Below are 14313 nucleotides of genomic sequence, written 5' to 3'. Positions count from 1 at the left end.
ATACAGAGTCAGTGAAATGTAAGTTTCATACATCTATTATTACCATCAAAAATATTTTAGGTCAAACACTGTGCTGCTTGTTAAAAAAGACAAGTGCTTCTCTGAAGAACCCAACAGAATATACCCCTATCGTGGTAATTCATGTTTTTATGAAAAACACAAGGAATATTTTTGTTGCAGCTGTTTTATATACGTGTGAAATACTCGAGTTGCGCAGATGATGACACAGTATATGGACGATAGCCAGAGATAGCTTAAAAAAATAATTAAAAAATAAAAAGCATCACGCAGCTAACAGAATTTTGTTATAAGAACGTTCTACAAATATTCATTATTGGTTTTGGGAACATAAACAAATGACCAGTGTTCTTGACGTTAGAGGAACGTTTTAAAACGTATGATGTTCCTCAAACGTTCTTTCAACTTAATTTTGATTTAAAATTCAACATTCCAGGAACGTTGATTTGTAACATTCTAGGAACGTTGATTTGTAACATTTGAACATAAAAATGCCCAGTTTCCTTAACGTTAGTAGAATGTTGTTTAAAGGTTAGTATGATGTTCCACATATGAGTGTCAACAGACAACATAGTAGGACCACAGCATGAATTAATAAACAACAGACAGCACCGATCTATTTTGATGTTATTTTTTATTCTCTTTTAAATAGTTCTTTTACATGTTTTTCCAACTTTTCAGTTGAATTTTAATTATAAATAGCATTGCCAGCTTTACTTTCAGTAGGCCCTACTGTAACTTACAGTACTGTCAGTGAAGCTGGTAATGCTGCGACTTGTTTATATTACTAATTGCAAAATGATGGGCAATGATTCACATTTCCCGTGATAATAACATAATTTTATCAAAAGATCTTCCTTTTTTTTTCGTTTTCTTTCTTACCGCATTAAAGATTAAATGGCTCTATTTCTGCGCAGGCGCAGTGAGGGAAAAAGCAGTTTAGGGCAGTGAGGGAAAAAGCAGTTTAGGACAGTGGTTCGTAGCTCTGCTTCAGCTGTGCGATACCCTCACGAGGGGTGATATGTCAGAAATTCACCCGACCATCCGATTGCCTGTCGGGAGAGGCTAATCGCTTCTCATTCCCCCCTGTACACCGAGCAAACACTGCACGACAAACGACACACGACAAAGCGGAAATAGGGCCCGACAAAAAAAAAGAGTCGCACGAGCCAGAATTCGGCTCAAAATTGGACGAAAATAGCACAGTCCGGCTTAATAGAGGTGAATCGTATCGTATTTCATCCGGATATTATTTAAACAGAATCACATTATTCACAAACTGCATAACAAGTTCAGACGAGCACTGTGTTAAAATGAAAGTAAAGCTGGAATCAGACGATTTACAGACTCTGTGTTTTATCTCCTAATGTCATTTTAACTACTTTCAGAATATCTGATCCTGCTGCTGTACTTCACTTTAAATCAGTCTGGATTGAGTTTGGCTATCAAAGATAATTGTGAACTCGTGATACTCACTGTTTTTCTCTCTCAATGCACTTCACTTCCTCATATGACAAAACAGATCCTGCTGTAATAGTTTCACTTTCTCTGTCAGCTTCCTCATCTCTTGCTCCCTCTTCAGGATATGAGTGGAATATTTTAACAGTGTCAAGAATGCAGTTATTTTCTTTAGTAATGGGAGAAGCAATAAAAGCAATAATAATCTGGTTATAAGTTAATAAAAACATAACTTTTTCAAAGAGTTATATAAATCAAATCTATCAAAAAACAGGATTTAAGTGTAGTAAAAAGGATGATGGTTACTCTTTACAGATTCCCATCTGCTACTAACACTGTTTACAATAAAACACAGACTTTACACTGAACTACAACAAAATCCAAATTAATTACCAGAAACAAGTTTATTTTAATACAGTCTCAATAGTCTCTCAATGCAGCACCTACTTAACTACAGTAAACAGTCCTTGCTAAAGTATCTGGAGCACATCCTCATGTTGTCTGTAATGCAATGAGAAAACCAGTCAGCCGACAGGATTTTGAGCAGCAGTTCTGGTACATGTGGCTACAAAAATTAGCAAAATCATATGTGAGCACATGTATCCCATTGGTTCTACCTAGACCAGAAACCCCTTCTTTCTTATAAGGAGTTTAGGAGTAACTGATAAGATGGATTGTGGACTAAACTATATCATCTTATCTTCTGTTGCTGTCAGATATTGTAAGAAAAATGACTTTCATTACTCATAACTTTTGCAAAATCGGCAATGTTTCTCTATTCTGTGCAGTCTAAGAGCTGTATGTTAGAATGTAAGTGTTTTTAATTATTTCTTCCTGTTCCTCTAAATAGTTAAAACCCATTTTCCACAAGTTTTCATTATGGTCTTAATGAAAATCCTATAACATTCTATAACATTAATGATATATTTGAATGAATTGAAAACTAAGACTTTCAAATCACACTAATAATTGACATCAGGTCTGTAACAGTATTAGCTATAAAAGGTATGTCTTAGAGAGGCAGAGTCTCCCAGAAGTAAAGATGGACAGAGGCTCTCCAATCTGTGAAAGAGTGTGTAAAAAGATTGTGGAATCCTTTAAAAACAATGTTCCTCAATGTCAAATTGCAAAGGCTTTGTAAATCTCATCATCTACAGTGCATGACATCATCAAAGGTTCAGAGAAACTGGAGAAATCTCTGTGCGTAAGGGACAAGGCCGAAGACCTTTGTTGAATGCCTGTGGTCTTCAGGCCCTCAGATGACACTGCATCACTCATCAGCATGATTCTGTCATTGACATTAATAAATGGGCCCAGGAATACTTCCAGAAACCACTGTCGGTAAACACAATCCGCTGTGCCATCTGCAGATGCCAACTAAAGCTCTATCATGCAAAAAGGAAGCCATATGTGAACATGGTCCAGAAGCGCTGTAGTGTCCTGTTGGCCAAGGCTCATTTAAAATGGACTGTTTCAAAGTGGAAAAGTGTTCTATGGTCAGACGAGTCCAAATTTGACATTCATGTTGGAAATCACAGACGCCGTGTCCTCCGGGCTAAAGAGGAGGGAGACCTTCCAGCGTGTTATCAGCGTTCAGTTCAAAAACCAGCATCTCTGATGGTATGAGGGTCCATAAGTGCATACGGGCAGCTTGCATGTTTTGGGAGGCACTATGAATGCTGAAAGGTATATAAAGGTTTTAGAGCAACATATGCACCCCTCCAGACGACGTCTATTTCAGGGAAGGCCTTGTGTATTTCAGCAGGACAATGCAAAACCACATACTGCAGCTATTACAACAGCATGGCTTCGTAGTAGAAGAGTCCGGGTGCTGAATTGGCCTGCCTGCAGTCCAGATCTTTCACCTATAGAGAACTTTTGGTGCATCATTAAACAAAAAATACATCAAAGATGACCACGAACTCTTCAGCAGCTGGAAATCTATATCAGGCGATAATGGGACCAAATTCCAACACCAAAACTCCAGAAACTCATAACCTCGATGCCCAGACGTCTTCAAACTGGTTTGAAAAGAAGAGGAGATGCTACACCATGGTAAACATGCCGCCGTCCCAACTATCTTGAGACCTGTAGTAGACATCACATTTTAAATGAGCTCATCTTGTGTATAAAATTTTTAAATTTCTCAGTTTAAACATTTGTTATGTTATCTATGTTCTATTGTGAATAAATATTGGCTCATGTGATTTGAAATTTTAGTCTTTTAGTTTTCATTTTATTCAAATTTTAAAAATGTGATTGTGTTCATACACTGCTAACATACATTTATGTTCAAACAACATGCAAAACATCCAATGACCCCTTTAACTATTAACACACTGGTTTGTAGTGCAAACAATGTTACCATTTATTGCATGTTGTTATTCTTCTCGTTATTTCTCTACAGCGGCTAATGAACCGGAAGTCCCACATGGTCACAGAAAACGCCTTACTTCCGCATTGAAAAACAAGGTGGATATGTTTTTAACATCCTAAAAGCTCTATACTCCAAAGATAGCCTACTACAAGCTAGTCAGTGTATTCAGTAAGTGTCATGGATTATGAGTTGCTTCAGAGGCATAAGGCTTTGCAAATATTACATACATTACAACACCAATAAAGTTGACACAAAAAAGGAAATTTACTTTTGGTTCTTACAAGTAGTTTTAAAAGCAAGTTTGTACTTTTACTTAAAAGTATGGAGCAATGGAGTAATATTTGTCCAGCAGTATCTATACTTTTACTCGAGTAATGGAGTTGTGTACTTTGTCCACCTCTGGTTTCATCAGGGTTGGAGAGCTTTGCAGTAAAGTAGATATCCAGGAAAAGTTATATTTGATTATAGAATTGGGTGCAACAGCGCCGGTGATCTTTAGTGGAACTATGTGAAGGTGAAATAATAAATCAAGTGATCAAGACCTGATTATTAACTGAATTTTCTGAAGATGACAAACAAAGCTTTTTTTTTACTAATATTTTTGACCAATTTTCCATTCAGCAAGTATTTGAACAAAAGACTTTATGTTTATGGTTTATTAAATGGAGTAAAATTGTACATTGACAATATTGGAGACTTCTGAGCTTCCTCAAGAAAACATATGTAATGAGGAACAGGAAAATTACCTAAAGTAATTAACAACTTCTGCACTTCTTTTGTAATTTTAAATAAACACACATTTTATGTAATTTTATTCTGGGGGAAATAAACATTTTGATGAATTGTCCAGTAGATGGTTGCAGTGATCCACACATGCTGCTCACTATAGACCAGAGGCTGCATGCAGAGCGCCCCAATGTGTTTGTTTTGTTTTCATCAAGGCACAGGTTTGTCTGTTTTAGTCTATTTAATATTATGTTGTCCTCATTTGCATGTGACACTGTATCCATGTTTACCTGATGAAATTATTTTCATATTTATTATTGTTTTTATTTGTAAATGTGATTGATATTCTGTTGATGTTTTGTGTCGTACAAAATAAAACGAGTGAGTTTCTGTGACAGCTATGATGGGCTGGCTTTAAAACCTGCTGTATATAACCTCCTGCGCTCTCACAGACACAATATAGGAGTTAGTGTGCATAATCTGTGAATATTTGATTTATGAATTCATGTCAGGCCCGAGGGTTAAAATCAGTGAGGAACCATACAACCAGAAGCAAAAGCACATGGCTAATTTGAAAGGTTTGCATGGGTAGAGCGGAAAAAGTGTTCAAAATCACGAATTAACTAAAAACATCTTGACTACAAAAGGATCAGTTATTAATACTTTGTCTGAAAGCAAAAGCAAAAAGACCTTGACATCTGCTGATTCATCTGTATTTTGTGTGTAAGGTTGATTAATTGTGATCTGAAACTGAAAAACATGTTTTATATATGAAGTGCACACAAAACTATTTGGAGTATTCATATTCTATAATAACTTTCCTTTTCTTTAGCCAGACATTTTTACTACTTTTTGTTATATTCTATGATATACCAACGTAACAGAGGACCTGACGCAGAGAACGAAGGAAGCCCGGAATAAACTGTGGCCATTGGTGGAGAAAGCCCGAAAAGAGGGTCTTCGTGCTGGTTTCAAGGGTCCATTTGCTATTGTTGATGGAAAGAGGATTTGTGCGGACCATATCTGACTTCTAATGGACATTAGAGGTTAGGTGCTCTTATGCCAGTTATGGTTATTGCCATTTTCACTGCGGAACTGTTAACTGGCAAAGTATGGAAGTTGACAAGCAGCTGATAAATACACAGTATTGTTGTAATATGTTAAGCGGAGACGGTTTAAAATAAGTTTACGCTGTTAAAGAGGGGTTTGGATAAGTTTTAAGTTTTACACTTTATTGTATTAGATTTGATATATTCTTTATTACTGTAGCGGTTAAAAGTTTTTCTCGTATTGTTCGTATGTCAGTTAAACTTTCTTGTTTTTCTCTCAATGTACGGGGGATTCGTGATTTATCTAAACGCAAAGCTTTATTTTTATTTTGTATGTCACAGAAAAGAGAGATTTATTTTCTTCGAGAAACGCATTCTTCTTTCAAAGATGAATCTTTTTGGTGCAATCAATGGGGAGGTGATATTTTATTCTGTCATGTACTAACCTCTCCGCTGGAGATCTGATTTAGTTTGATCCTCTATTCTTCAGTCCTTTTCTTCTTCTGAGGGCAGATGGATTATTGTTGTTATTCTTTTGGGAGATTTCTTGTTTATCTTGGCCAATGTTTATGGTTTTAACAATCATAAGCAAAACAGCAGTTTTTTTCATGATCTTTCTTCTAAAATCTTTGATTTAAAAAGTAAATATCCCTCTGCTGCAGTAATAGTCGGAGGAGATTTTAAAGAAGCTCCTGACTTATGTATAGATTTCCTTCAAAACAAGAATCACGCAGAGGTAACACCATTATTAATGATTTTTGTAACTTCCTTTCTCTATTGGATGCTTACAGGTTTATGCATACTGATGCTTGTTCATATTCTTGGTTTAGTGCAGATCTCTTAAAAAATCAGGTATAGATTATTGGCTTATATCTGATTTCATGTCTCCTTTTATTAAATCCAGTGATATCTGTCCTGCTCCTCCTTACTGTTCAGGTATTAAGAATATTATTGAAGAATTTAAAGGAAAACCATCAGTCTCAATATCTTCTAATTGGGAGTTGTTCAAATATGAGTGTAGAAAACTCTCTATTCGATTCAGTAAACCGCTGGCAAAGGCAAAATCTTTAAGGTATACCTCTATATTAAAGAGCATATTGCAGGTTAAAACATTTTTTCAAATGAACCTTGTATGAAAATACCATATGAACCGTTAATGCAGGATCTGAAAATGTTTTATTTAGGAGAAAAAGTGACGCTTTCCTTGACAGTTCTCAAAAACTGCTTTTTTTCAACAGCGCGTCATATTACATCACGAGAGGGAGTTGTGTGCATCTCTGCTGGTATTCAGTGGAGCGGGCGTGAGTCAGTGTGTTTTCGGCAGTTATGTTTATTTCTATTTATCATGGTCATGGTAAATTATTGTGTTTGTGGAGGTTGCACAAACTCCAGCCTGTCAGGACATTGAGTCCACAGGTTTCCTAACAAGAAATAGGATGGTATCTTCCGGGCCTCGGTGCGTTAGTGCAGCTGAAGAGATGGGACTTCACTAATGCATCTGCTTCAAACAACGCCGTGGTGTGTAACTCAGCGATCACTTTATACCAGAAGATTATCATCCCGGCGATATGATGCAGTTCAACATGGGATACCGAAGCAATAAGCGAGTGAGACTCAGAGCTGATGCGGTTCCTTCATCGGGTCCCGGTCAGCCTGTGTTCGGCCGCCGGCGGGAGACATGATGCTCACGGATCCGTCAGAGATGCTGCTCCACGAAAACTGTGCACCGGAAGTCTTGTTTTTTAACATTTGCTATCTACCAAATCAGTGAACATAATTATTTAAATAATAAGACACAACGGGATGTATATAAATTGTTGTAAAGCACAGCAGCTAGCTTGTAAGCATTAGCAATAACGTTATATTTTTAAAAAACTGTATAAAATCGTTACCATATGAGAAGGCATAGCTAGTAAGTTAACCTCAGTTTGCTAATATTATAAGCATCAAGTCTAGTGACAGCTTAGTGACATTGTTAGCACAGCTAATTGGTAATGTTTTGTCATGTGGTGTGTTTCTAAGGCTTTGTAAGATGGGAGTGTGAAGATCTGAAGCAGTGGAGGCCAGCTGTTATGAAGCACCTCTACTAGACTGCAGCTTCCACTCCTAATGGAGATGCAGATGTGATGGAGGCCAAGTGGAAAAGCATGGTCAGCAGTGAATGTGATCTAAACTTGTGTTTGCTTCTCCCAGCATGCATCAGTCTGAGAGTGTTATACTGCAGGTCACCACAGGCTCCAGGAGAATGCAGCACTGTCTTGTCATGTCCACTACACCTGCTCCTCTCTCCAGATCCCTCCAGAGGATCAACAAGATCAGGCTGCTGGCGTCTATCTAGCACAGCATTCACCATTCAACACACTTTAACAACACATTAGTGTGATACCCACACTGAAAGATTGTTAGTATTTAGCTTTAGAGTAATAAATGATCTCTGCCCTAAACACACTCATGTCTGCTGGCCTGGAGAGGTCTATGCTCCTGTCTGTACCCACACTGAAAGATTGTTAAATGTTTTTAAATGGGTCACATGGTATATTTTTCTTTCGGTAGTATGTGTTTGGTGTGTGTATATATATATATATATATATTAACAGTTGAAATGTTGTGTTTTGAGTTGGGTATTAACAGTGCTGTGTAATAATATTTATGACTTAGTGCTGTATAAATAAAATAAAATAAAAAAAAATAAATAAAACTGAATTGAATTAACCATAAATGCAGATCTGCTGGATTGTGATTATTTTTATTGATTATCACCAAAATGGGGCCATTCAAAACCTTTGGCATCAAAAAGTGTGACTTATAGGTAGTCATGGCCTAAATAGAGTTAACTTGTATAATAATAATTTCATATAGGCTGTCTGTAGCACATGGGTTCAGACAGCAAGCCTCAAAGCCTGGGAGTCAGATACTGCACATCAAGTGTGGGGGTCACATTCTCCACTAAGACCCGGTATCTAACTCCCTGCAGCACTCACTTTCCTCAGCTGTGACCATGGCCTCGCTTTTTCCACACAAGCACATAATGAAACAAAAACGTGTTTATCTCTCTCTGTCCTGTGGTGAGGAGAAGCCGCTATATCACGTAACGTTAGTGTCGGATATTAACAAGTGTGACACGCCTGATCAACGCTTATTAGTTTCTATTACTGCTAGTATCAATACTAGCATTGCTATTGCCTAATTACATTAGCTAACGTGTGTATATCTGTAAGCTAACACTGGTCTCTCACCAAACACCTGCCCTGTTCTCCTCACATCAACTCAATTTGTCTCCTCTGACCGTTGCTCTGTCTAATCCAGGCCTGTCCTGCTCTCTTGGCTGCATAGCAGGCTCATAACTGTATCTGTGGTCCGTCATATGAGTGTAAATACACATTAACATTTCCTCAGCGTCTGAACTTTCTGCGATCCATTGTTTTCCTGTGGTTTAAATGGACCGCTCTCCCTTTTGATGCGTCACTTCCGGTTATTGGTCGCTGAGTTTCTTAATATTTTTATTACTCATTGCTTAGATGTTCAGGGTATTCTAGTAGCGGAGCATACTTTTCTAATTAGTCAACTGGCGGATGACACCTGTCTGTTTTTAAAAGATGAGAAGCAGGTTCCTGTTATTTTGGATGCTTTGAATGTATTTTCTAATGCTTCTGGTCTCTCAATCAATGGAAATAAGAGTGAAATTAAGCCGTTCACAGTCTGGACAAAGATCAGATCGAAGGTATTGAGGTCAAAAATTCTGTAAGATATTTAGGTATTTTAATTAGTAAATCTCAGACTGATACAATTGTAGATCATTTCTCGCAACGGATACAAACATCTAAGAATATTTTCAATGGTTGGTTACAAAGAAACTTAACCATTTATGGTCGTGTTTTGATATCTAAAGCGGAAGGTATTTCTAGGATTGTTTACCCAGCTTTGTCTTTATATGTTGACTGAAAAACATGCTCATCTATTGACTCTGTTATTTACATTTTTGTGGAAAAATCAAACTGAATATGTTAAAAGGAAGACACTGATTAGAAATACTTTGGAGGGAGGTGTGAATGCTTTGGACTTTAGTAGCTACTCTCAATCAAGTTTTTAAAATTGGTTGGATTAAACGTTGCCTGAATGCTGACCCTAATTTGTTATGGTTTTATATTCCTAAAGTGATCTTTGAAAAATGTGGAGGTTTAAATTTTTTATTAGCTTGCGATTTTAGTTGCAGTAAACTCCGAGTTAAGCTCTCTAATTTTCATAAGCAAGCTCTGGACGCTTGTAAGCTTGCCTTCTGTCACAATATTTCCCCTCATAGATGTATTCTATGGAATAATCACAATGTGCTGCATGGAAAAATGTCCGTCTTTATGAAAAACTGGTTTGACAAAGGTGTAATTTTTGTTTTAGATTTGTTAAAAAAAGGATGGTAACTTCTATTCTTATTGGAAATCTCACCTAGAGTGTTTGAGTGGGTAATTAATTCCATTTCACCCAAATTGTTACATTTGTTTAGGGCAAATTGTTACAGTTCTTTAAAATGTGAAATCCCCCAAAATTTGATTGGAGTTCTAGAGCTTTGTAATATTAAATGTAACAATTTCTGGATTAGAAAAACACTTATTAAGAAATGTAGTTCTCATCCTAAAGCATTTTATACGTGGAAACTAAAGGACCCTTTTCTTTCTACTATTCAAATTTGGGCTGGTATTAACAAGTTTCTGTTACCTAACAAGATAAAAGACTTCACTATAAAATTCTTCATATGTACTATCCCTGTAATTCTCTACTTTCATAATTTCAGTTGGATATCTCGTCACAATCCACATTCTGTAATTCTAATTTGGAAACAATATCACACTTATTTTTTGAATGTGATTATGCACAGGATTTATGGAAAGAAATGTCTTGGCTTGTTTTCTCAGCTTTTTAATTTTGAAATAAGTAATGTACTGTTTTTGATTTGGGAATCAGGATCAAAGGATGATATCTTAAAATTCTTAACTCTTTGTGGCCTATTTCATCTTCATACATCTAAAGTTACTGATTGTATGCCCAATTTTAGGATTTTTTGTATTGATTTGAAATTATTTTATGAATCCCTCTGCTCATCACTTAATAAGAAAGCTGTTAAAACAACTGTATTGATGGAAAAAAAATTATTACTTTGTTGTAAGGATTACCTCCTGAGTATTTCTTGAAGTTGACATTTTATGTGTAATTTTTCATTTTAGTTATAGTTTATTTTAATTTTTCTATAAATTATTTTGTTTATAGTAACTATTTATTTCCTTTTTCTTTACATTTCTTTTTTTTGTTACTACTTTTGTTCAGGTAATTACTGTTTTGTATTCTGATTGTGTATGTATGTTTTTTGCTTTGACTGTATCCCCTGTGAATGTTATTTGATTAATAATAAAAAAAGGGGGGGGGGGGGGGGGATAAAGCTCCGACCAGAAACGAACAATGAAATGAATTGTCTACCTATTAAATTGTGTTTTATTAACGTCTACACCTACCCCAACCTTAAACATGCCCTTACAATAATGAAAAAATATGAATTATTTTTGTACAGTGTGACAAACATTACACTGTATTGTTGTGCGCATGCCCAGTAGCGCCATACATATCCCTTCTAGCCTTAACCAGATACGTGTTTCAGCAATAGCAGCGTCAATAGCAACGAACTAAAGATAAAACTAAATGTAATATACATTCACTAAACGAAGACTGTGAACATAAAATGAAAGCAGCCAATGGGAAGAGAGAAAATAAGATGTTCATCTACATAGACCTGGATCTATAGCATTTCAAGCCAATAACAGCAAGAACCTCCTGTATGTGGCACACTCTCTGGCAGATTATGACTGTAAAATCATTGTAGAAGTCATTTATTAAGTCAATTACTTTTCAAGCGTGCTGTGACAATGGCTGAAAACACGGCTGTAACTAATTTAGAGAAAGTTGTATTGTAGAGTCAATACACCTGTATGTTCCCTGTTATTTTTTACAAACTTATAGTTGCTTCAGAGGATTCAATACTTTATTGTCATTTAAACTTAGTCAAAGGGGATTTGGTTTGGTGAACTCACAAAAACAAAGCACCTCACGCACATTGATCACATTTGTACATTACAGTAAATAAGTCAAATAATCACAATATGGTAAACACACAATTTGTCGTCACACAGACTACTGGTGATGTGTGTGCTTAAAAACAGTACCTAAGCTGATCAGACCTAGTAAAACAGCACATCTACATTATATTCCACCACCATGAACTTTTTCTGTGATCTGCTGCAACATATACATTTTCCGCTTTGCATTTACAATCATTCATTTTTCACAGGATACAATGATATCATACAACACTGGAAATGTAAATAATCTCCTGTGTTCACAGAAAGATTGAACTTCACACCTGGGGCCTCAGTTATAAAATGTCCGTCTCTTTCAGATGTCAAATCTATGAATCGCAAATGATCTTCAACTCACACGCAATTGAATGGTTTCAGCTCTCTGCCTTGTAAACGACTCCTAATTAATGTCATTAACATAAAATATCACCAATCATAATTTAGACCAGCGTGCTGCAAGAACAGAAACCTGCAGTGCTCAAACAGTCTTTATAAATATGAGCGCTGGCGTGGATTTAAGCGTACTCACACTAAGATCAAATCTGAGCGTACGCACACTTTAGAAATGAGGCCCCAGGTGAAAGACAGATGGACGGGCTGAGAAACATTTCTCAAAGATGATGAGAAACAGTGTTAGTCATTTTTGTTGTGGGAGAAAATTGCCTAAGGAATAATTCCCAAGCAATTGCTTCCAGTCCTAGTTATCATTGTCATCCTCATAGTCATCATTATCTCCATCATCATTGAACACCAGTGTCTGAAATCCTGACATGGGGAGGGCCTGACACAAGTAGGGACTGTCTTCAGGAACAATGTCTGGAACATGTGGGTGAAACATCACAGTGGCTTGATGTAGTTTTCTCTCCAGCTGTTGGAGACGTTGGATGAGAGCAGCTTTTGCACCAGGCTGCTCTGTGTCTTTAATGGCAGAGCACAGAAAGGTACGCTGCTGATGGAGATGTTCAGTCACTCTTCTCATTTCCTGGTAAAGCATGCGCTTTTCCTCAGCTGCCCAAGTCTTCATATGCAAGGCATCTATCCCTCGCCTTTTTAGACTCCGTGAAACATCATCTTCTTCGATCTGGAGGAAGACAAAAGACAACTAAATGCTATGTCATTTTACCAGGTGGTTTCTAAAATGACTGTCAGGTAGTTGTGGTTAGTAAGCGGTGTCAGATGGTTACTAGAGTGACTGCTGTGTGGTTACTAGGGTTAGGTAACTATACTTACAGTGTCATCAAAGCAGAAGTAGACATGCCAAGAGGGATCGCATGCTTCCTGAAAATCAATTGTTGCAGGGAAGATGCTCATCTGTGGTGGCCACTGAATGCTATTGTATTCCTTTATTGCCTGTCTCAGTCTCTTGTTGGACAGTCTAATGGCAATGCCCTGTCCATCTGAAGCAAAGTTAGGAAACACACATGCAGAGAAATGAATCGATCAGTTTGTATCATGCTCCTTTTTAAAGTTTGATCATAATGTCTTATTGTATCTACTTATCCACAGTACTTTACCTGGATATTTTCTTTTCAGATGGAGGAGGACAGCTCGATTCAGTTCTAGCCTTGCAGATCAGTTGGCCTCTGAGCTCACAGTCAACATCTTTAAGGGTCGACTGGAAGTCTGAATCAGATTCTTGCCATCTTCTCCCAATGCGGTGTTTTTTCTCCATGTTCAGCAGAGAGTCTTCAATTCTACATGGTCAGCAAATAAATATGATAAAATTTTATTTACACACTTGATCAGAGTACAGTAACAGACAGATTACTGCTTGCTTACTCTGTTTCACCCTCCATGTACGACTCACGAGTCCCAGATCTATACATCACAAGAAGTGCAGCACAAATTCAGTAGCTACCAAGCAGAAACCTGAGCAAACATTGTATATGTTATAAGGGAGGCCTTGGTGGTAAGTGATTACTTATTATACCACATTAAATTACTGCAGCATTATAGCAACTCTTCATTTATAACCACTGTGACAGTGTCCTTCAAAACTATGCTGTTACTGTATTCACACCTAGGCTTCCAGCAGGGCACTATAAGACGGCTGTAATTACCATTTAGTCTTACATAACACATTAAACTCTTACTTCTAACTGAATCAGCTTGATGATGTAGTCCCTTTTCCATCTACAGACAGATCATTTTAAGACATTACTACTGCTCTAATAAAGTGCTTCATTTAATGTTACTCCTTCACATATCTTACAGTATTCAAGACATTCACACATTCACTTCAGTTGCTTACTTATTGGTTTCTGTTTCTGTTGGGCTAGCTCCATCTCCCTTTTCTTCCATCTCTCCCTCAGAAACCAACACTAGACAACAAAAATAACAGGAAGCAAGACAAGCGTCAATGGTACATAGTCTGTGCAAAATGCGCTTGTAAATGGAATCTAAAAGTCTCCCATTTACAACTATAGTTACCTGCTTCTTATGTGCATTGTTTACCTGGTGCCTCTCTGATGACAGATGAGATATCTTCTTGAGCGAGAATCGATATTTTCTCTGCTTTGTCTAGTCTTTGCAGGAGCTGCACCTCTGTAAAGACAGTTTAATTTTC

General features: G+C 37.0%; 2 protein-coding genes across 3 annotated transcripts in view; both read right to left on the bottom strand.

Moving 5' to 3' along the window:
• Positions 1-14313, bottom strand: part of LOC306874659 (phosphofurin acidic cluster sorting protein 2-like) — a 127882-nt gene that overhangs the window by 92327 nt on the left and 21242 nt on the right. The gene's annotated exons all lie outside the window — the stretch shown is intronic.
• On the bottom strand, positions 11638-14307 carry LOC306874695 (uncharacterized protein). 2 transcript variants are annotated; one of them, XM_079424907.1, is made up of 4 exons: positions 14202-14307; positions 13262-14068; positions 12978-13144; positions 11638-12828 (listed from the first exon to the last, which is right to left on the bottom strand). In XM_079424907.1, the coding sequence occupies exons 3-4, from the start codon at positions 13056-13058 to the stop codon at positions 12445-12447; spliced, it is 465 nt and encodes a 154-aa protein (XP_079281033.1). In that variant the 5' UTR covers positions 13059-13144; positions 13262-14068; positions 14202-14307; the 3' UTR covers positions 11638-12444. The 2 variants fall into 2 exon arrangements, with proteins under 2 accessions (XP_079281033.1, XP_079281032.1); XM_079424906.1 differs by lacking the exon at positions 14202-14307 and having other exon boundaries at positions 13262-13441; positions 13527-13880.

This window comes from Barbus barbus (genome assembly GCF_936440315.1).
Source record: "Barbus barbus genome assembly, chromosome: 9".
Lineage (NCBI taxonomy): Eukaryota > Metazoa > Chordata > Actinopteri > Cypriniformes > Cyprinidae > Barbus > Barbus barbus.
This window is presented reverse-complemented; position numbering and strand designations above follow the sequence as displayed.

Bases quoted from the DNA above. Each gene is read 5' to 3' on its own strand.
- LOC306874695 (XM_079424907.1), bottom strand. From the start codon at position 13,058: ATGAGCATCTTCCCTGCAACAATTGATTTTCAGGAAGCATGCGATCCC. The intron at 12,829-12,977 runs GTAAGTATAGTT...GTCTTCCTCCAG, and splicing joins ACTTCTGCTTTGATGACACT to ATCGAAGAAGATGATGTTTC.